This window comes from Palaemon carinicauda, chromosome 6 (genome assembly GCF_036898095.1).
Source record: "Palaemon carinicauda isolate YSFRI2023 chromosome 6, ASM3689809v2, whole genome shotgun sequence".
In the NCBI taxonomy this organism is placed as follows: Eukaryota; Metazoa; Arthropoda; class Malacostraca; order Decapoda; family Palaemonidae; genus Palaemon; species Palaemon carinicauda.
Genome location: NC_090730.1, coordinates 12,857,009 through 12,877,296, shown reverse-complemented (window position 1 = coordinate 12,877,296; position 20,288 = coordinate 12,857,009). Strand labels below are relative to the sequence as shown.

Sequence of the window (20,288 nt, the reverse complement as noted above, 5' to 3'; positions counted from 1 at the left end):
CCGCAGCTCCTTGTCCCAAACCGGCGAGTGCAGGCTCCAGGGTACATGCGCCTGCACGGTGGCCCTCCGGAAGGTAAAACTTGCTCTGGGACTTCAGGCCCTGTAGTAGTTTGGAGGAACTCTGGTTCTTGGGAGCCTCGGCGTGGTTGGCCACAATCTTGTCTATGTGGGCTCTACCTAGCTTCACATCCCTAGCTAGCGGAAGGACCAGGGAGGGTCTCTGCTGGATGGGGGCATCCACCAGTCTGTCGAGACTGGACCGCCAGAATTCCTCAAAGGAGGGCTCGGGCTCGTCTAGCCTGTGGTGTCTCCGGATGAGGCCTATCACTCTGCGATAGGCTGATACCTCCGCTGCTGAGCCCTCCCCCTGATCGTCCAGCTCCTCCGCAGGACGAACTGCTGCATGCGACGGGGCACCTCCATCAGAGGTCTTCGTACGGGGAGAAGCCAAGGCCTTGGTCCTCTCCATCTCCTGGGGTTCTGGTTGAAAAACGGGCATAGCCGTCGAGACGGAGGCCTCCGTCCTCGGTCTATCCTTCCTCACGGAGGTCCACATGTCTGCGGGTCTACTCGACGAGGGGAGCCGTCCTTCACGATCCTGACGGCTCAGGGATGTCTTGGAGGTCTGGACACGGCTGCCAGACCGAAGGGGCGACTCTCTCCGCTGGGCGGATGGAGCCAGAACCTTCGCGAACTTATGCCTGTCTGCTGGGACCTGGAACGACGACTCCCTCCGTCAGTCGAATCTGCTACTGGAAGAGTATCTCTCCGGAGAACAGGCTCTAGGGTGCCAACCTGAAGAGCCTGGGACCGTTGCTAACTCTAACAGTCTGCTGCGAGGTATAACCACCCACTCCTCATCTGGGGAGCCACTTCTCCTCCATTTCCTTCTGGGGGATTCGGAACGTCTTCTCCCGTGGCGAGACGTGGAGCGAGAGCGCGAACGGGAGTGCCCCCTGCGGGACTTCTCTCGATGTCTTCTGTGTTTTCTCCAGGCTTCATTCTCCGAGGAGCAGGAAAAAGCCTCGACTGACGAACCCGACGACTTGTAGACCCGACTCACACGAAGACAAAGGAGGGATCCCTCGACGCTCGACCGGCGGCGGGGCCTGTAGGAAGACGTCCGGAAATGTAGCAGATGGCGCTGGAGGGGAGCGCGGACGCTCTTCAGTGGGGGACCAGGAACCGAAGCCCTCTTCCATTCTCAGCGGGGACCTGAAGGGTGTCTTCGGGGGTACCCACGCGAGGGGGTCTGATGTCGGCGAGTGTTCCTTCTCAGCGGTACCTTCGGCTGCAGAAGTTCCTGAAAAACAAGCCCTGGAGGCTGGAGAAGACTTAGGAAAATTTTTCCCCCACATAGGGTCATCAGAGGAGACGTGCCCTGCTTGCACCAGGACACAATGAGTAAGGGTCTACTTCGGGTTTTGACAGAAACGCTCACCATGATTTACCAGCCATAGGCCCAGGACAACGGCGGGTATGCTCCATAACACAGTAGGAAGCACTACGAGACACAAGAACGCACAGGGAAAGCAAAGGGAAAAGCACAAAGGAACCGCGTGAGACACAAAGGGGTCGGGGACACAAAGTCACACTGGGATTAAGGAGAGCGGCGAGATGATATCGCGACGCGACCAGAGAACTTACTGGAGGTCGAGACCTGAGCAAGCATGCTCTCTGACCCAGGGTTAGCCTCAGGGCGCATATCACTCCTCTTGAGGTTAACCCTCATAGAAAATGGGTATAGGGTAGACTACACAAAACTCTGGTCGGTTGGGAGGAGATCCCAGATACTCCTAAGAAAGTAGTAAGAGGTAAGTACTCCATGTTGGAACAAACTATTGTTAATCACCTTTTAAAAAAAATAATGCACAAGTGTTTTCAGTATGCCTTTTGGCACATCTTGCGTTATTTTCTATCTAATATTTTGCTTGTGTCTCCCAAATTGACTGTCACCTTAGCCTCTTCACGCAAATGTCATTTCTTTCACATTTTAATCCAGCCTCAATCTCATCTAAGAATGAGCCTTATGGCAAAATTTTTAGAGTACAATAATTAGCGATCTCGTTAAACTACTTTATTATAATTACACCTCCTCCCAGTAAAGCAACCTTGCTTAGATGTCGTCGAACGTTTCGAGTAAACACGTGTAACCAATAACTCTTCAGTACCTTTCCAAGGCTTGAGTCACGTACTGCAGACAGTACTTAAAAAGACACTTTTGCAATGGTCCTTCAATAAAAGATGTGTTGCTTTCTATCTTGTAGTTTTCATTTGTTCTCTTTTGGCATTTTCTGGTTGGCTGTCCATTTTCTTGAGAGTAAATTCTTCTTGTATGCCTTACAAGACTAATAATTACAAAGTAATCTTGTTGAAAAACTTTGAAGGCCAATTATTATAGCTCTTTCAAGTCTTCAATACTGTACTACCCAAAAATGTGACAAAATTTTAGTAGGAAAGTCATAAAACATGTTAACATTGATACACTGCTAGTAATAGTCTTTTTATGATAATTACAGCATCCCTGCAGTCTTTTAACTCCAAATACTACTTGAGAAGAATTTTACTGACAATGTTTACATACCAATCCAGAAAAAAAATATAAACAAATTCATATACTATTCAAGAAAATAGCACCAATAGTTTTGTCATCATAAATGATCTTACATAAGCTTTTCAATTTATGGGTAAAAACATTTTATAAGTAAACCACTAGCTATTTTTTTAAAACATTAAAAGTTATTTGTATCAATGGAAGCTTAAAATGACTATGAAATTTAAAAAGCTTCAATGAAGGAGGAATTTTGCAATGCAGTCAAGCTTGATAACGTCATACAGAGACAGAAAATGCATCAGCTATTCTTATAAAAATATGATACATGACTAGCAGCTAAGCTATTTCTTTGACACCAATGTATATGTTTCTATTTTTTAATGCCTTTAAGTTTATTTTCGTTCCTCTTGTCAACTAATTATCAAATTTAAAATGAGATACAAAACCTTCATCAATTTAAAAAAGGAATTTATCTTACCTCATGGTCTGCATTCTTTACTCCTATGCAATATGACCGAGATGCACGTCCCAGACAGGCAGTCATTGCATATATATCAATAGCACAGTCGGCAAGGCGAGCTAACTCGATCTGGTTCTCTGGATTCACAACTCCTTTCCCTGTGCAGAACAGTAATAGATTACAGTTATTAAATTTTGAAAAGCATGACTAATTCTTACAAAGCTTTTATAACAATGCCTTTTACAATTTAGAGCTTTTATAACATTGCCTTTTACAATTTAAACTAATCTTTAATTACATTAATCTGGTGTAAGAAAGAAGTTAATTATGTCACCAATATTCTAAACAACTATGACTCATGGTGCTACAATTCACTTATCATTTTCTTACAGAATTTAATGGGTGTATAAAATAAAAAATTTGATAAGTAGAATTAATATTTTCATAGCTATACACACGTGTTCTAAAATATGGAAATGTCTCTAGCAACGCTGGAACAGCCACTGAATTATTAACAATGCAACTGATTAACACCACGTGTTACAAGGGAAAGCTCTGCCCACTTCCCTATCACAGATTAGCCTCTTTTTGTCCTGAGGCCTAGGACTGAGAGGAAGAGGGTTGAGATCAGAAATTTAATTTAAAGGACTCTGGTTTGTATAGCTAAGAGAATTATAATTGGTTTTACAATTTGTATAGCTAAGATAAATATAATTGCTTTTACAATTTATTATTTGTTCCTACTTGCATACAAAACTTTCATCCTTTAAAATAGGGAGACACTCATTTGTGGGAGCAAGTCCCCATAATAAAAAAAAGATGGTATTTTTCTTCCTTGGACATGTCATCTATCCTGGTCCCATACGGGAACAAGGAAGGTGGCTCCAACAGCCTCCTAAAAGGTAATCATAAGGATGCAGAAACTGTCAGGGTCTCAGCCAGTAATGGCTTTAAAAGAAGGTAATACTAAGACCAATAAAACCTATCTACCTATCAGGGAGATGGAGTGGGCAATGTCAAACCATGCACAACAAGAATATTGTTGGGTAAGACACCAACCCATCCTCCCCCTCGTTAGGAGGAGGCACGTTGCTTCTGCCAGATGGAGTTTGTAAGAAAAGTGCTCTGTGGTGTAACTTGCCATCATCAGACATTAGTCAAGTGTATAACAGTTGTGGCTGCTGCATTCCCTCCAGACAAACAAGAAAGGTAAACAAACAAGTCATTCTACCCCTCGCCAATACTTAAGCTAAATGTGATACCTTAGATAGGAAACAATGTAAGTTCCATGACAGTTCTATGAGTGCTACACTACTACTGAGAAGCCACCTCAGAATCAAGGAAAAGGTGACCAAGGCTCTGGAGTAATATCCGTTCGGTACAGCAAAAAAGGTGGTCTGACACTTTCAGACCCAACTTCCTTCTTTTCATTGTAGATGGTCTGGCCTTAATGGCAGAAGCAGGTTCTTTCAACTATGCAGTCCTTAATCAACGTACCTTCAGCTCAGATTATGCCGACAGGTGAACAAAGGTTACTAACAAGATTAGGCTTATGAGCTCTTATTTGAGATGGCAAAGGTGTGCATTTACCAAAGCCACAACTGCAGGCTAACAGCCTCACCATGCCAGAAGGAAGTGTCTTGACACTCAATTCTTGTTCCTGCTGGGGTTAATGAGAAGTCTGCAATGTTCTCATGCAAATTGATGCAATGCAGTGCCCTAACATGGCACCAGGATTGAAAAGTCACGAACTGGTGTTCGAGACCAACTGGTACTGGTTCTTCGTCACATGCCAGCAAGGCAAAGATGATGTCAGAATCTCAATCCCACAAAAGTTTAACATCATAAAGAGCCTGAAACTTTCCCACACTTGCCGATGCATTGAAGACAGAGCTTTGAGGGAAAATATCCCCATGATGTCCTCCTCAATTTGGCAGTAGGCAAGTACGCCAGTGACCTAAGTCCCATGATAGGCAAGACTGCTCAAAGCTTCCTTTGAGCAAGGACCGGTCACCCAAGGAGATGGTGGTACTTCGGCAGAGGCAGGCAAAGTCTGATCTGCTGAAAAGTACTTTAGGTGGAGACATGTTCTTTACAATCCCATCAAAATTCTCCCTCTTTCGGGACCTATCTGAGAGCTAGCAGAACAATGCAAAACTCAACTAGACCCCTACCCGGAGTGTGGAAGGGACCAGGAAGATGGATGAACACAATTTACTCTACATGGACAGCGCAAGTACTCAATCCCTGGAGGGACCGTTACCTGCTACCTGTAGAAACGGTCACTAGGTGAGCTCCGTCACTCCCTCCCAGAGGAGGGGGTGTCTTGACAGGCAATGTATACTCTACTGTTACCTGGCCTATGGTGCATGTGGAACCTCTCTCATACAGCAAATGCCACAGTGGTAACTGTCACACCAGGCTCACACTCCACTTGATGGACCCCGAAGTAAACAGTCTGCAGGTAAGTTCTGTTACCCCCTCCTGACAGAGAAGAGCAACTTTCAAGGCAAAGATGCTCCTCTTATTCAAGGTAGGAACGTGAAATGTGTGCGAATCTTCTCCCCTTCGCCAATTAGTGTTGAATCTCGGCAAAGACCGTTCACTTGCATCCAATCCAAGGAGAAGACTCATATTGAGCTTACAATGGTTCAAACAACCCTGAAGGTACTGGTCAATGGAAGATAGCCAATACTCCCTCCAGGACATGGAGGGCAGCTTTCAAAGGGTCAGAGCATCCATCCTATCACAACAGGCATGATGAAAGTAGGAGCAATGCTCACCCTCACCTGGCCTACGGATCCACCTAACCAAACCATAGGGAACTGACAGCAAGCGAGATCCATTACTCACTCCCAAAGAGAATATAAGGAGGTAGAAGAGATCAAACTCACTCTTCCCCTTTCAATCAGGTCTTCCTTGCTGCCATGTGTACTTAATATGTATACCTTGGTACTACATTCAATTGTAAGGGTAAATAGCCTTGCTTGTTAATAGCTTTAACAAGCAAGTCATGGAAGTCCATATTGCATTATTTAGTATGGTAATTAAATGTAAAAAAAAAAAAAATAAACAAACTTGAATTATCAACTGATATCAACTGTGATCTATTTGATGTGCTAATTGTACCAATTTTGACTTATGGTTGTGAAATATAGGGTTACGACAAACTAGACCATATTAAGTACAGTATTTCACAATTAGTTAATTAAAAATCAGCTGAGTGAACAACCAAACTGCATGGCAGATTCAAAATTGGAATATTCAAAGGAGTCTTAATTGTCAAATGTTTATCATTTTCTTGAAATTCTGTGAGTTGGAACCATAAAATCAAAACTATCCTTGGTTGTGACATGTCAAATGAATGGGAACATCCCAAAAATTTCCTCACACATGGATAATAAATAACTTAGAAATGAAACTCAAAAGATATAGAGAGAGAACACTGGCAGGCAGAAGCAGAAAGAAATATATTTCTTAGGCCAAGAAAAGTATATTATTGATTTAGATATACCAGAAAGAATTGCTCTTAGTAAATATAGCTGTGGTGTCCACAAACTTCCGGTAATAACTAATAGGAGATTCTGGGTAGGAAAATCAACACCCGTGCAGACTATGTAACAGCAATGAGGTTGGGGATGATTATCATTGTTTTATTTTGTCCTCCGATTTGAGAAATAAGAGATAAGTATAGCCACAGTGTTGCAGAAGACCTAACACTTTTAAATTCAATCTACCCTCAATACAAGTGGTACTCAAGAATTGAAAAAACTTGCAAAGTTTATCAACCTTACACTGTCCTTTTTATTATTTTAATAAGTTACTTATCTTATGTCTTTTTATCTTTTATTGCCTGTATAAAGAATTCATTTACAAATTTCTTTGTTAGTAAACCTTTTTATGTACTTGCTAAATATATATGTACTGTACATAGATCCAATTGTGATCTACAGATATCTTTTTATATTCATATGTATATTTTTGTTAGTTTGTAATTCTCATACCCCGGAAGGGGTCGATAGAATAAAATTTGCCTTTGCCTTCCTACTAATCAAGAACTTGTGTGTTACCTCTCTGAGAATGCTGATTCAAGTACAAAAAAATTTCCCCGTCGCTCAGCAATCCCAAGTGTTCGGCCTTTACTAGAGCATGAAATCACTCTCCAATCACAATTCTCAGATCATAATAAAAGTGATATTAGAGCATGAGATCACTCTCCAATCACAATTCTCAGATCATAATAAAAGCGAGGCATAGTCTTGATGCCATCCTAGAAACATTTTGAAGAGGTCAATCCAAGTGGCCAAATATGTTATTTTTATAATAAAATAAATTTTTGAATATACTTACCCGGTGATTATATAAGCTGCAGCTCTGCTGCTCGACAGAAAACTCTATGTTCAAAATCCGCCAGCGATCGCCATGCAGGTAGGGGGTGTACATCAACAGCGCCATCTGTCGGGCAGGTACTCAGTACTCAATGTAAACACAGAACTCAATTTTCTCCTCGGTCCACTGGGTCTCTATTGGGGAGGAAGGGAGGGTCCTTTAATATATAATCACCGGGTAAGTATATTCAAAAATTTATTTTATTATAAAAATAACATTTTTCAATATTAAACTTAGCCGGTGATTATATAAGCTGAATCACACCCAGGGGGGTGGGTAGAGACCAGCAATAATTGTTTACATTATTATGAGCTAAGGATTTTTTATTTCATTTTAGCAGTTATTCAAAATAACAAACATAAAATAAATAAGTACCTGGTAAGGAAGTCGACTTGAACAATTACTCTGCCTTTTTAAGTACGTCTTCCTTACGGAGCCTCGCGATCCTCTTAGGATGCTGAGCGACCCCTAGGAGCTGAAGTATCAAGGGTTGCAACCCATACTACAGGACCTCATCAAAACCTCTAATCTAGGCGCTTCTCAAGAAAAGAATTTGACCACCCGCCAAATCAACCAGGATGCGAAAGGCTTCTTAGCCTTCCGGACAACCCAAAAACAACAATAAAAAACATTTCAAGAGAAAGATTAAAAAGGTTATGGAATTAGGGGAATGTAGTGGTTGAGCCCTCACCCACTACTGCACTCGCTGCTACGAATGGTCCCAGGGTGTAGCAGTTCTTGTAAAGAGACTGGACATCTTTAAGATAAAAAGACGCGAACACTGATTTGCTTCTCCAATAGGTTGCGTCCATTATACTCTGCAGAGATCTATTTTGTTTAAAGGCTACTGAAGTTGCGACAGCTCTAACTTCATGTGTCCTTACCCTCAGCAAAGCTTGGTCTTCCTCACTCAGATGGGAATGAGCTTCTCGTATCAACAGTCTGATATAATAAGATAAGGCATTCTTTGACATGGGCAAAGAAGGTTTCTTAATAGAACACCATAAAGCTTCTGACTGTCCTCGTAAAGGTTTAGTTCGTTTTAAATAGAACTTAAGAGCTCTAACAGGGCATAAGACTCTTTCTAGTTCATTTCCAACCATATTTGAAAGGCTTGGAATATCGAACGATTTCGGCCAAGGACGACAAGGTAGCTCGTTTTTGGCTAGAAAACCAAGCTGTAAAGAACATGTAGCCGTTTCAGATGAAAATCCGATGTTCCTGCTGAAGGCGTGAATCTCACTGACTCTTTTAGCTGTGGCCAAGCAAACCAGGAAAAGTCTTTAAAGTGAGATCTTTAAAGGAGGCTGATTGTAGCGGCTCGAACCTTTCTGACATAAGGAATCTTAGTACCACGTCTAAATTCCAACCAGGTGTAGCCAAACGACGCTCCTTCGTGGTCTCAAAAGACTTAAGGAGTTCCTGTAGATCTTTGTTGTTGGAAAGATCTAAGCCTCTGTGACGGAAGACTGATGCCAACATGCTTCTGTAACCTTTGATCGTGGGAGCTGAAAGAGATCTTTCTTTCCTCAGATATAATAGGAAGTCAGCTATTTGGGTTACAGAGGTACTGGTCGAGGATACTGATACTGACTTGCACCAGTTTCGGAAGACTTCCCACTTCGACTGGTAGACTCTAAGAGTGGATGTCCTCCTTGCTCTAGCAATCGCCCTGGCTGCCTCCTTCGAAAAGCCTCTAGCTCTAGAGAGTCTTTCGATAGTCTGAAGGCAGTCAGACGAAGAGCGTGGAGGCCTTGGTGTACCTTCTTTACGTGTGGCTGACGTAGAAGGTCCACCCTTAGAGGAAGAGTTCTGGGAACGTCCACCAGCCATTGAAGTACCTCGGTGAACCATTCTCTCGCGGGCCAGAGGGGAGCAACTAAAGTCAACCTTGTCCCTTCGTGAGAGGCGAACTTCTGCAGTACCTTGTTGACAATCTTGAACGGGGGGAATGCATAAAGGTCTAGATGTGACCAATCCAGTAGAAAGGCATCTATATGAACTGCTTTGGTGAGCAATATATTGGGAGCCTCTTGGTCATCGAGGTTGCGAAGAGATCTATGGTAGGCTGGCCCCATGTGGCCCACAGTCTCTTGCACACATCCTTGTGTAGGGTCCATTCTGTTGGAATGATTTGTCCCTTCCGACTGAGGCAATCTGCCATGACATTCAAGTGGCCTTGGATGAACCTCGTTACTAGTGAAAGGTTTAGATCTTTTGACCAGGTGAGGAGGTCCCTTGCGATCTCGTACAACGTCATAGAATGGGTCCCTCCTTGCTTGGAGATGTACACCAAAGCCGTGGTGTTGTCCGAGTTCACCTCCACCACTTTGCCTTGAAGGAGGGACTTGAAGCTTTTCAAGGCCAGATGAACTGCCAGTAGCTCCTTGCAGTTGATATGTAACGTTCTTTGATGCGAGTTCCAAGTTCCCGAGCATTCCCGACCGTCTAAAGTCGCACCCCAGCCCGTGTCCGATGCGTCCGAGAAGAGAACGTGGTTGGGGGTCTGAACAGCCAGGGGAAGACCCTCTCTGAGGCTGATACTGTCCTTCCACCAAGTCAGGGACGACTTCATCTTCTCGGAAATGGGGATCGAGACCGCTTCTAGCGTCTTGTCCTTTTTCCAGTAAACAGCTAGGTGAAATTGAAGGGGACGGAGGTGTAGTCTCCCTAACGAAACGAACTGTTCCAGGGATGATAGCGTCCCTATCAGACTCATCCACTGTCTGACTGAACATCGTTCCCTCTTCAGCATGTTCTGGATGCATACCTGGGCTTGACTTGTTCTGGGGGCCGACGGAAAAGCCCGAAAAGCTTGACTGTGAATCTCCATCCCTAAATACACAATAGTTTGGGATGGGACCAGTTGAGACTTTTCTATATTGACCAGGAGACCCAATTCCTTGATCAGATCTAGAGTCCACTTTAGATTCTCCAGACAGCGACGACTGGAAGAGGCTCTTAGAAGCCAGTCGTCCAAATAGAGGGAGGCTCTGATGTCCGCTAAATGAAGGAATTTGGCTATATTCCTCATCAGCCTCGTAAACACAAGAGGAGCTGTGCTTAGGCCAAAGCACAGGGCTTGAAATTGGTAGACAACCTTTTCGTAAACGAACCTCAGAAAAGGTTGGGAGTCTGGGTGGATGGGGACGTGAAAGTATGCGTCCCTTAGGTCTAAAGAGACCATCCAGTCTTCCTTTCTGACCGCTGCTAGAACAGACTTTGTGGTCTCCATGGCGAACGTCTGCTTTGTGACAAAGACATTCAGCGCACTGACGTCTAGCACCGGCCTCCACCCACCTGTCTTCTTTACCACTAAGAAGAGACGGTTTTAGAAGCCCGGGGATTGAGGGTCCCGGACTTTGACTACCGCTCCCTTTTCTAGTAAGAGAGACACCTCCTGCTTCAAAGCTCGTCTCTTGTGTTCCTCTCTGTACCTGGGAGAGAGATCGAAGGGACACGTTGCTAGAGGGGGTTTGCGGACAAACGGGATCTTGTACCCTTCTCTGAGCAGCTTCACAGATTGTGCATCTGCGCCTCTTGCCTCCTAGGTCTGCCAGAAGTTCTTGAGTCTGGCTCCCACTGCTGTCTGAAGAAGGAGGCAGTCAGACTCTGCCTTTAAAGGACTTGGTACCTTTCTTCTTCCTGTATAGATATCTAATATTATGCCATATATTATTTACATTACGTACAGTTATGAACATTACATTTGCTTTATTATTATTTCGTAGAAGAATGATATTTATTTCCATTTATCTTTTCCCATTACATATACTGTACGACCACTTTTTCATTATGCATCGTGGCAACAATGTAATTAGATGTGTCAACACTGCCTTTCTTTCCGCCATGTGCATACAATAGTCAGTCATTGTTCAGTGGTCACTGTATCGATAAGTATGGGCCTGCTCCCCGCTGCTTGTCACATTTATGTCTGTTTGTCTCTATTATACGGGATTTTAAAGAACCTACTGGTTTAAATTGTCACCCTCCATTACATTTATTACACGGATGTATGTGGCAGTATCACACACACTTCCCACGTCTCCCTTCGGCACGAGCACCTCCTCTGCTGGAGGCTCTGCCACGAAAGGGCGGAATGAATCTGGACGCTGGAGTGTCCATCCTGGGTCTTGACACAGAAGGCAAAGGGGTGGCTTTGCGGGCAGAGGACGCAACCAGATCATGGGTGTCCTTCTGAATCAAAGAGGCAGCAATCTCCTTAATTAAGTCCTCTGGAAAAAGGCACTTAGAGAGGGGAGCAAAAAGGAGTTCAGATCTCTGACATGGTGTTACTCCAGCTGACAGGAAAGAGCAAAGGTTCTCCCGTTTCTTGAGGACCCCGGATACGAACGAAGCCGCAAGTTCACTAGATCCGTCTCGTATGGCCTTGTCCATGCAGGACATTATGAGCAAGGAAGATTCCTTGTCAGACGGGGAGATCTTCCTGCTCAAAGCTCCCAGACACCAGTCCAAAAAGTTAAAGACCTCGAAGGCTCTAAACACTCCTTTCAACAGATGGTCTAAGTCCGTAGGAGACCAGCATATCTTAGAGCGTCTCATGGCTAGCCTGCGGGGAGAGTCTACCAGGCTTGAGAAGTCGCCCTGGGCAGAGGCAGGAACTCCCAAGCCGAGAACTTCTCCCGTGGCATACCAGACGCTCGATCTGGAGGAGAGTCTCGCAGGGGGAAACGAAAACGCTGTCTTCCCTAGGTCCTTTTTGGACTGCATCCAGTCTCCTAAAACCCGTAAAGCTCTCTTGGACGAGCGGGCGAGGACGAGTTTCGTAAAGGCAGGCGCGGATGACTGCGTACCTGAAGCAAACTCTGATGGAGGGGAGCGTGGGGCCGCAGACAGAAACTGGTCCGGATACGTCTCTTTGAACAGAGCAAGAACTTTCCTAAAGTCCAAAGAGGGTTGCGTGGTCTTGGGTTCGTCAAGGTCCGTATGTGGGTCATCAATGTGGGCCGCGTCGTCATCATCAGAGAGTCCATCATCTGAGAACTGAGGAGGAAGCGGCAAAGGAGTAGGAATCGGCTGGTCAGCTGAGTCCGGCAGCACGGGTGCACGCGTGACTGAACCGGACGCAACGTCATGGAACTGTTGCCCAGTCTGTGAACTGGCAACAACCATAGCAGCGCGGGGACGCATAGCGTCTACTCCAGACTGTGTAGTCTGATGTGGGCGAGCAGAGGTAACCACAATGGGTTGCGGAGGTTGACGCACCGCGTCAAAACAAAACAACTTAGACTGTTGTTGTACCTCGCGAACGTCAACGGAAGGCTCCGTGCGTCGCTGAACGTCAACATGCGGCTGGCAGCGCATGGGTGGCGGGACTCTCTTAGCTGGAGTGCGGTCGAAGGTTGCCTCAGCGTCCACAGGACGCACAACCGTGGGTGGTTGTAGGCTAGAGGTTGGTGCAGCGTCAACCTTCTCCGCACGAAAGTCCTGCATCAATGACGTTAACTGAGCCTGCATGGTCTGCAGCAAAGACCACTTAGGGTCTACAGGAGCAGGTGCGGCAACAGACGGTGTGACTGCCTGATGCGGTACCGCTTTGCCTCTCTTAGGAGGTGAGCAGTCGTCGGAAGACTGCAGCGAGTCCGAACTGACCCAGTGGCTACAACTGGGCCGTTGGACTTGAGCGGAAGGGACCGACTTGCGCTTAAGAGGCCGCGAGACCTTGGTCCATGGTTTCTTACGAGAAACCTCTTCCGCAGACGAGGAATAAATGGGCTCACTCGTCTTAGTGTGGGTGGGCCGATCTTGGGTAGATACGCCCGAAACCACGGAGGGAACGTCTGTTCGCTGATTAAAGCCTCTCGAACCCTTTGGTCGTACGACATTGCTTCTCCCCTGGGCTTGGGAGCTTGCAAGAGGTCCCGGACTGGGAGGACGACAGGCACGAACAGACGAACCCTCAAGCGCAACACTATCCACAACACTATCACTCACTTTATCACCCACTGCACTTTTACACTTCAGCTCCTTGACGTCTGCCATGAGCTGGTTGCGGTCACTAGCCAAGGACTCGACTCTCTCACCCAGAGCTTGGATTGCACGCATCATATCTGCCATCGAAGGTTGTTGAGTGCTAGAAGGGGGATCAGGAGCAACCACTACAGGGGAAGGAATAGGTTGTGGGGCATGAGGAGAGGAAAATTCAACGGAGCGAGACGAACTTCTCCTGACTCTATCTCTCTCTAGCCTACGTGTATATTTAAGGAATTCGATGAAATCGAATTCCGAAAGCCCAACGCATTCCTCACATCGATCTTCCAATTGGCAGGTTTAATCCCGACAATTGGAACAAACGGTGTGAGGATCGATAGAGGCCTTCGGAAGACGCCTTGAACAGTCCCTAGCATTACACTTCCTGAATTTAGGGACTTGAGAAGGGTCAGCCATTTTGAATTAGTCAAGTGGGGAATTCAAAAACTATCCAAAGTCATCAACAAATAATCTGATATCAACAAAAGAATGCAAGGATGTATTGAAGATAAAGCCTGCAAAGCGAAAGCTCAAAACCAGAAATGTGTACTTCACCAAAAAAATGTGAAAACCAATCCAGTTAGCAACAGCGAATTAGTAGGTCTTGCCGGTAGCACGACAGAGAGAAAATTGAGTTCTGTGTTTACATTGAGTACTGAGTACCTGCCCGACAGATGGCGCTGTTGATGTACACCCCCTACCTGCATGGCGATCGCTGGCGGATTTTGAACGTAGAGTTTTCTGTCGAGCAGCAGAGCTGCAGCTTATATAATCACCGGCTAAGTTTAATATTGAAAAATAAACATTCAGTTGAACACTTGTGTTTGAGTCTGAGGAATAGAAAAGGATTTTTCAGAGTGACTGATGGCTTGCATGGACTAGAAGTCCTTCGAATTACCATAAGCAAGAAGTCCTCTTCTATGGAGGCTGAGTATGAAAACTAAAGTTCCAACTGAATGTCGCCTGAGAAGTCCCAATTTTCCGAAGAGGAGTACGGACTCGTGCTCCGTCCCTGCGATGACTCGTGAAGAGCAGAAGGGAGAAGACTGAAAAATGTACAAGACATTCAGAGAATTGCTCTACCTCTGTTGCATATTCAGGGATAGAACCTGGAAGATTGGCATGGAATAGAATTGGATGGAAGAGGCAGGTAATGTGCAAGGCAAGGTATCCCCTTACTGACAGTAGGGGGACTTGCCTTAACAATGCCACCCCCCCCCCTCCTTTCTCCCTCCTAGACTCAGCTTGTAAGGGGGCAAGAACAGTTGGAGCAGGGTCTAACCCATTTTGTCCTTTCTGAAGACAAAAGCCTGTGGCGATGGTGCTTGCTGGGATTTTTGAGAAAGCCTGGACCTTCCTTAAACTCGAGCCAATTGGCATGACTGTCCCTAAGGTATGGCAATGGTCTCCCTCAAAAGTCCAAGTCCTTCAGGGATACCACACCGTGGATGAAGGAGTTATGATACACAGCATCCCCTTCCACTACTACTTTAACATTATTCCACCACCTATCTGATCCTAAGAGCAAGTACATCTCTGTACCCAAAAAATATGACCATGGATGACCATCAATCAGTTGAAAGTACAATCAGACCTCGTTAATCGGGATTCTTGCTTCGCGGTTTTGGTTTTTTACAGCCAAGAAGAAAAAGGAAAAAAACTTCTTGTGATGATTGTTTACCCAACATTAAGAATTTGAATTCTAATACTTGGCAACAGCATTGGGATGACCAAGAACAATGCAATACATATTAAATAAAAATTCTCATAAAATCTGTGATAAAATTCAAGCTGGGGGATGATTTCAAATAGCTTGTGCACCTTTTATACTGGGAGCACTGCACGCCACTACCTATTTCTACACCCAACTGGTCCTAGTTCTCTCTGTACAGCGTGTATCCATTTACTGTGGTAAAAAATTAGTTATATTTGAAATAAACCAGATTTTGATTAAATTGGTGTTTCATTTAACTGTATCCAATAATAATGCATGTAATATTCACATTTTAGTGTCGTATTTTTAATTAAAAACAGCACAAATTTTTAAATAATTTGTATTTTTCCTAACATACTTACCTAGAACTACTTTCTTAGGAGTTACTGGTAACTCTTCCCAACCAACCAGAATTTTGTGTAGTTTACCCTACTCCCGTTTTCTATGGGGGGCAAACTCAGGCGGAGTGATACGCGCCCTGAGGCGACCCGGGGTCGGAAAGCGTGCTAGCTCAGGTCGTGCTCTTCAGTAAGTTTCGTCGGAAAGGTTCTCCTCAGCCCTGCAGGGCCCTCGGGGAAGGATGGGTGGGCCATAACCCAAAAGAAGTTCTAGGTAAGTATGAGAGGAAAAATACAAATTACTTAAAAATTTGTGATTTGTTCCAACACACAGTACTTACCTAGAACTACTTTCTTAGGAGGCTTAAACTTTAGGAGGTGGGAGTGTCCTGCAGGGACTAGGGATCGAAGGTTGGAAGCACAAGGGGGAAAGGAACCTAGATAGGAGACTAGGTTCCAACGACCACTACTAGAAAACTGTACGAAAATAGGGGAAACTACCCAAAAAACTATCTTAGTGTCTACGTGGCTTACCTCTGTACAAAACACTTCCGAGACGTATTCCTTAATGAAGACGTATCTCATGGCCGCTAAGGTCTTTTGAGTCACTTCTACGCAGGGAATTAAGGGCCAGGGGAAGGATGTTAAGGGGAAAGGTAAGGGATGAACGTTTGTCTCTTAGGCTTACCGCCCCCGGTTTCCCTGGGGCCATGACCTTAAATCTTTTGAAGGGCTGAAATGACCGGACCAAGGGCGAACCCGTCCAAGGATTTCCTTGAACAGTCCTTCAGGTAGTGCTCCGTGAACGTGGACTGTCTGGACCAGGTGCCCGCCTTCAGGATTTGGCTCACGGCCATGTTCTTTTCAAACGCTAGGGAGGTGCTAAGACCCCTAATATCATGAGGCCTTGGTTTGCCTGAGAGAGGGGTTCCTGAGACGTCGTAAGCCCTCTTGATCACTTTGCGTAGCCAGAAGGAGATTGAATTCTTGGAGACTGGTTTCTTCACACGTCCCGTCGAAACGAATAAACTCTTGATCTCAGGATGGAGCTTGGATGTGCTTTCCAGGTATTTCCTTACTGCTCTGACCGGACATAAGAGCAAGTCTGTAGGGTTGTCTGACCGAGGGATCGCTGGCACCGAAAAACCCTCAAACCGAGGATCCCAACAAGCCGGGTTCTGTGTTTTGGCCACAAAACTAGGGACGAACTTAAAAGAAGCCTCACGCCACCCCTATGAGTGTGAGACCTCGTACGATAGTCCGTGTAACTCACTAACTCTCTTTGCCGAAGCCAGGGCCAACAGGAAGACTGTTTTGAGGGTGAGTTCCTTACCCAGGATGTCCTTAAGGGGCTCGAAGGGCGGTTCTGACAGGGCTTTGAGTACTCTAGCTAGGTCCCACTGCGGTACCCTCACCTCTTGTGGGGGACATGACTGCTCAAAACTCCTGATGAGCTTTGAGATGTGTCGGGAGGCTCCTAAATCAATGCCTTTTAGGAGGAAGACCTGACCTAATGCTGCACGTACCCCTTTTATGGCTGGAATGTAAGTGCCCACATCGTCTCTGAGGTACACCAGGAAGTCCGCTATGTCATGAATCGAAGCCCTCAAGGGTTTGGTATCCCGGGAAGTGCACCATTTTGAGAAGACTGCCCATTTTTACCTGGTAAACTGCGATTGAGGAATGCCTTAAGTAACCTGACATCCTCGCCGCGGTCCTCGATGAGTACCCATCCTTCTTCAGGAGCCGCTCGATAACCTCCACGCGTGAAGGCAGAGGGACCGAGGGATTTCGGGAAACCTCTGGAAGTGGGACTGACGGAGGAGGTCTGGCCTGTCTGGAAGCGGCCAAGGAGGAAGAAGAGCTAGTTCTTTTAGGTCTGCGAACCACTCCCTCTCCGGCTACCAAGGCGCAACCAAAGTCATCTGGAGGTTGGCCGTTGCTCTCACTCTGTTGAGGACTTGCCTGATCATCCCGAAGGGAGGGAAGGCATACACATCGAGGCCGCCCCAAAGGGTGTTGGAAGGCGTCCTCGAACGCCGCTGACGGATCTGGGACTGGAGAACAGAACACGGGGAGCTAGGCGTTCAGACGTGTGGCGAAAAGGTCCACTACCGGAGAGCCCCACTTCAGTATGACTGCTCGAGCTACTCCCGGGTGTAGAGTCCACTCTTAGCCTATCACCTGGCCTACTCTGCTGAGGCCGTCTGCCAGGACATTCTTCATTCCTGGGATGAACCTTGCTGTGAATTTGATCCCTTCTTTTGTAGCCCATTCTAGTAGTTCCGTTGATAGCGCGCATAGCTCCTTCGACTTTAGTCCCCCTTGCTTCTTTACGTAGGCTACTACCGTGGCGTTGTCGCATATCAACGCCACGGTGTTCCCCCGGAGGAGGTGAACGAATTCTTGACTTGCCCTCAGCACGGCCATCATCTCTAGAATGTTTATGTGTCGCGTTGCTTCCACGCGGGACCATTTTCCTTTTGTCGACTTGTCGAGTAGGTGAGCCCCCAACCTTCCTTCAATGTGTCCGTGAACAACAGCACCTCCGGAGGGTCGGGTGCGAAGGGCATCCCCTTCTCGGTTTTCATTCTGTCGTCCCACCCCTGTAGGATTACCTTCGCTTCTGAGGAGACCGGAACCACCTTGTGGGGATTTCTTCCTTGGGTCCAGTGTTCCTTCAGGTTCCATTGCACTGCCCGGAGTTTGAGTCTCCCCTGTGGTACTAACTTCTCTAACGACACTAGGTGGCCTAGCAACTTCTGCCAATCCTTGGCCCTCCTGGGTTGGTCCGTCAGGAAGGGTTACAGAACTCGCTCCAGGTTTTCCAACCTCTCCAATGAGAGGAAGGCTCTACCTAAGCGGGTGTCCAGGCCAATCCCCAAGTAGGTCATCCTGGTGGTGGGAATCAACTGGGACTTTTCTAAGTTGACTGTGATACCCAATTCTTTGCAGAGACGGAGCAACTTCACGCCTTGCTCCCTCAGTTCTTCCCTTGAGGCTGAAAGAAGCAACCAATCGTCCAGGTATCGGATCAGACGAATGCCCTGCTCATGTGACCATACGGAGACCGTCGTGAAAACTCTTGTAAACACTTGAGGGGCTGTCGACAGTCCGAAGCCAAGGGTCTTGAATTGCAGGACTTGGGTATCCCACTTTATCCTGAGGAACTTCCTGCTGGAGGGGTGAACGGGGATTTGAAAGTAAATGTCCTTGAGATCCAGGGACATCATGAAGTCCCCTTCCCTCAAGGCGGCCACCACTGTCCTCGCAGTGTCCATCTTGAAGTCGGTTTTTACCACAAACTTGTTGAGGGCCGACAGGTCTATTACTGGCCTCCACCGCACTGTTGTCTTCTCCACCAGGAAGAGCCTGCTGTAGAACCCCGGGCCGGGATCCTCGACTGGTTCCAACGCTCCCGTGGAGATCATGGACGACACCTGTTCTTGCAACGCCGCCCGTTTCAAGGGGTCCTTGGGTATCAACCACTCGGCCTGTAGGGCCGGAATGAGAGGGGGAGGTTCTGCTAGGAAGGGCAGTCTGTAACCTTCCCTCAGGACTGTCACTGTCCAGGGATCCGCACCGTAATCCCGCCATGCTTGCCAAGAGTGTTTGAGGCATCCCCCTACTTGAGGCTCCTGTAGGAGTAGGGGGCCTCTCCTCCTATCTCCTTCTGGAGAAGCGGCCGGACCGACCTTTCCTTGAGTTGCCAAAGGACAGTCTAAAGGCCGACTGAGGGGTCATGTTACCCCTACAGGGGGGCTGTGTTGCTTGGAGCCAAGGGGCCGAAGGAGCCTCTCTTCTAGGTTGGGTAGGAGATGCACGGGATGAATGAGGGACGTCCACAGAGGGTCTCCTGTGCGCTGGTCGTCTCATGGGGGGAGGCCTATGCTCTCCCACGTCCTTCATTTTCCTCACCCTCTCCATCGTCTCTTCCACTAGCTTGAGGGGGAAGATCGACTCGTCCCACACCGAGGCATTCCTCAACTTCCTCGCTTCCCGGTCGGGGAGTTTCCTCTCTAACTTGCTGAGGACTGTATCCCTCTTCCGCAGGACCCAATTGGTGGCCTGGGAGAGAGATTGATATGACAAAAACTTTAGGGCTTTGCCCCCTGAGCTGATCAACTCCTTCAATAAGGACTGGTTCTCTGGGAGGGAGAGATCATGTGATGACTGAAAACCTACCAAAGTGCAGGCCCACCAGTCTAACCAGGAGGACACATAAACCAAATCTTGAGCCATGTCCTCCATCATGGAAGTCTCCGTAGGGGAAAAGCATACTGGGGCCATGGACGCCCTGTTTTCAGCGGCACCCTGGTTCAACGTGGTAATTGCTGACTCCACTGCGCGGGGCCCTCCACGACGACCTTCTGGCACGTAGAACCTCTTCTGCGTCCTTAGCCCAGGGAGCAGCTTCGAGGAACTTTGGCTCCTAGGGGCGTCTGCCAGGCCGGCCAAGAACTTATCTATGTGCTCCATACCAAGCTTGACATCAGGAGCTAGGGGTAGAGCTAAGGAGGGCTTCTGCTGCACAGGATTCTCCACAAGCCTACTGAGTCCGGAGAGCCATGTCTGTTCCGCCGCGGGCTTGGGCTCATCTAGCCGATAGTGCAGTCTTATGAGGGCCAATACCTTCCGAAAGGAGATGTCATCCGAAGAGCACTCTCCTCCTTCTACCAGGGCCTCCGTCACCAGTCCCTCTGTACGAGTATCTTAGGTGACGGTGGGGGAGGGGGTAACGTTGGACGGGCCTGCCCGTGGCACAGGCGGACCCGCAGAGGCGAAGGTATCCGTCATGGGATTACCCTGCCCTGCCGGGGTTTCTTGTGTCAGTAGGATTAT

At 47.0% G+C, this 20,288-nt stretch overlaps 1 protein-coding gene and 1 pseudogene across 1 annotated transcript in view; both read right to left on the bottom strand.

Moving 5' to 3' along the window:
* The window catches only part of LOC137642869 (uncharacterized), a 443,369-nt pseudogene that overhangs the window by 232,281 nt on the left and 190,800 nt on the right, over positions 1-20,288 (bottom strand).
* The window catches only part of LOC137642427 (complex I assembly factor ACAD9, mitochondrial-like), a 108,008-nt gene that overhangs the window by 4,891 nt on the left and 82,829 nt on the right, over positions 1-20,288 (bottom strand). Inside the window, exon 11 of the mRNA XM_068374974.1 lies at positions 3,033-3,172. Coding sequence (XP_068231075.1) covers positions 3,033-3,172 — 140 coding nt within the window. The remainder of the gene's footprint in view (positions 1-3,032; positions 3,173-20,288) is intronic.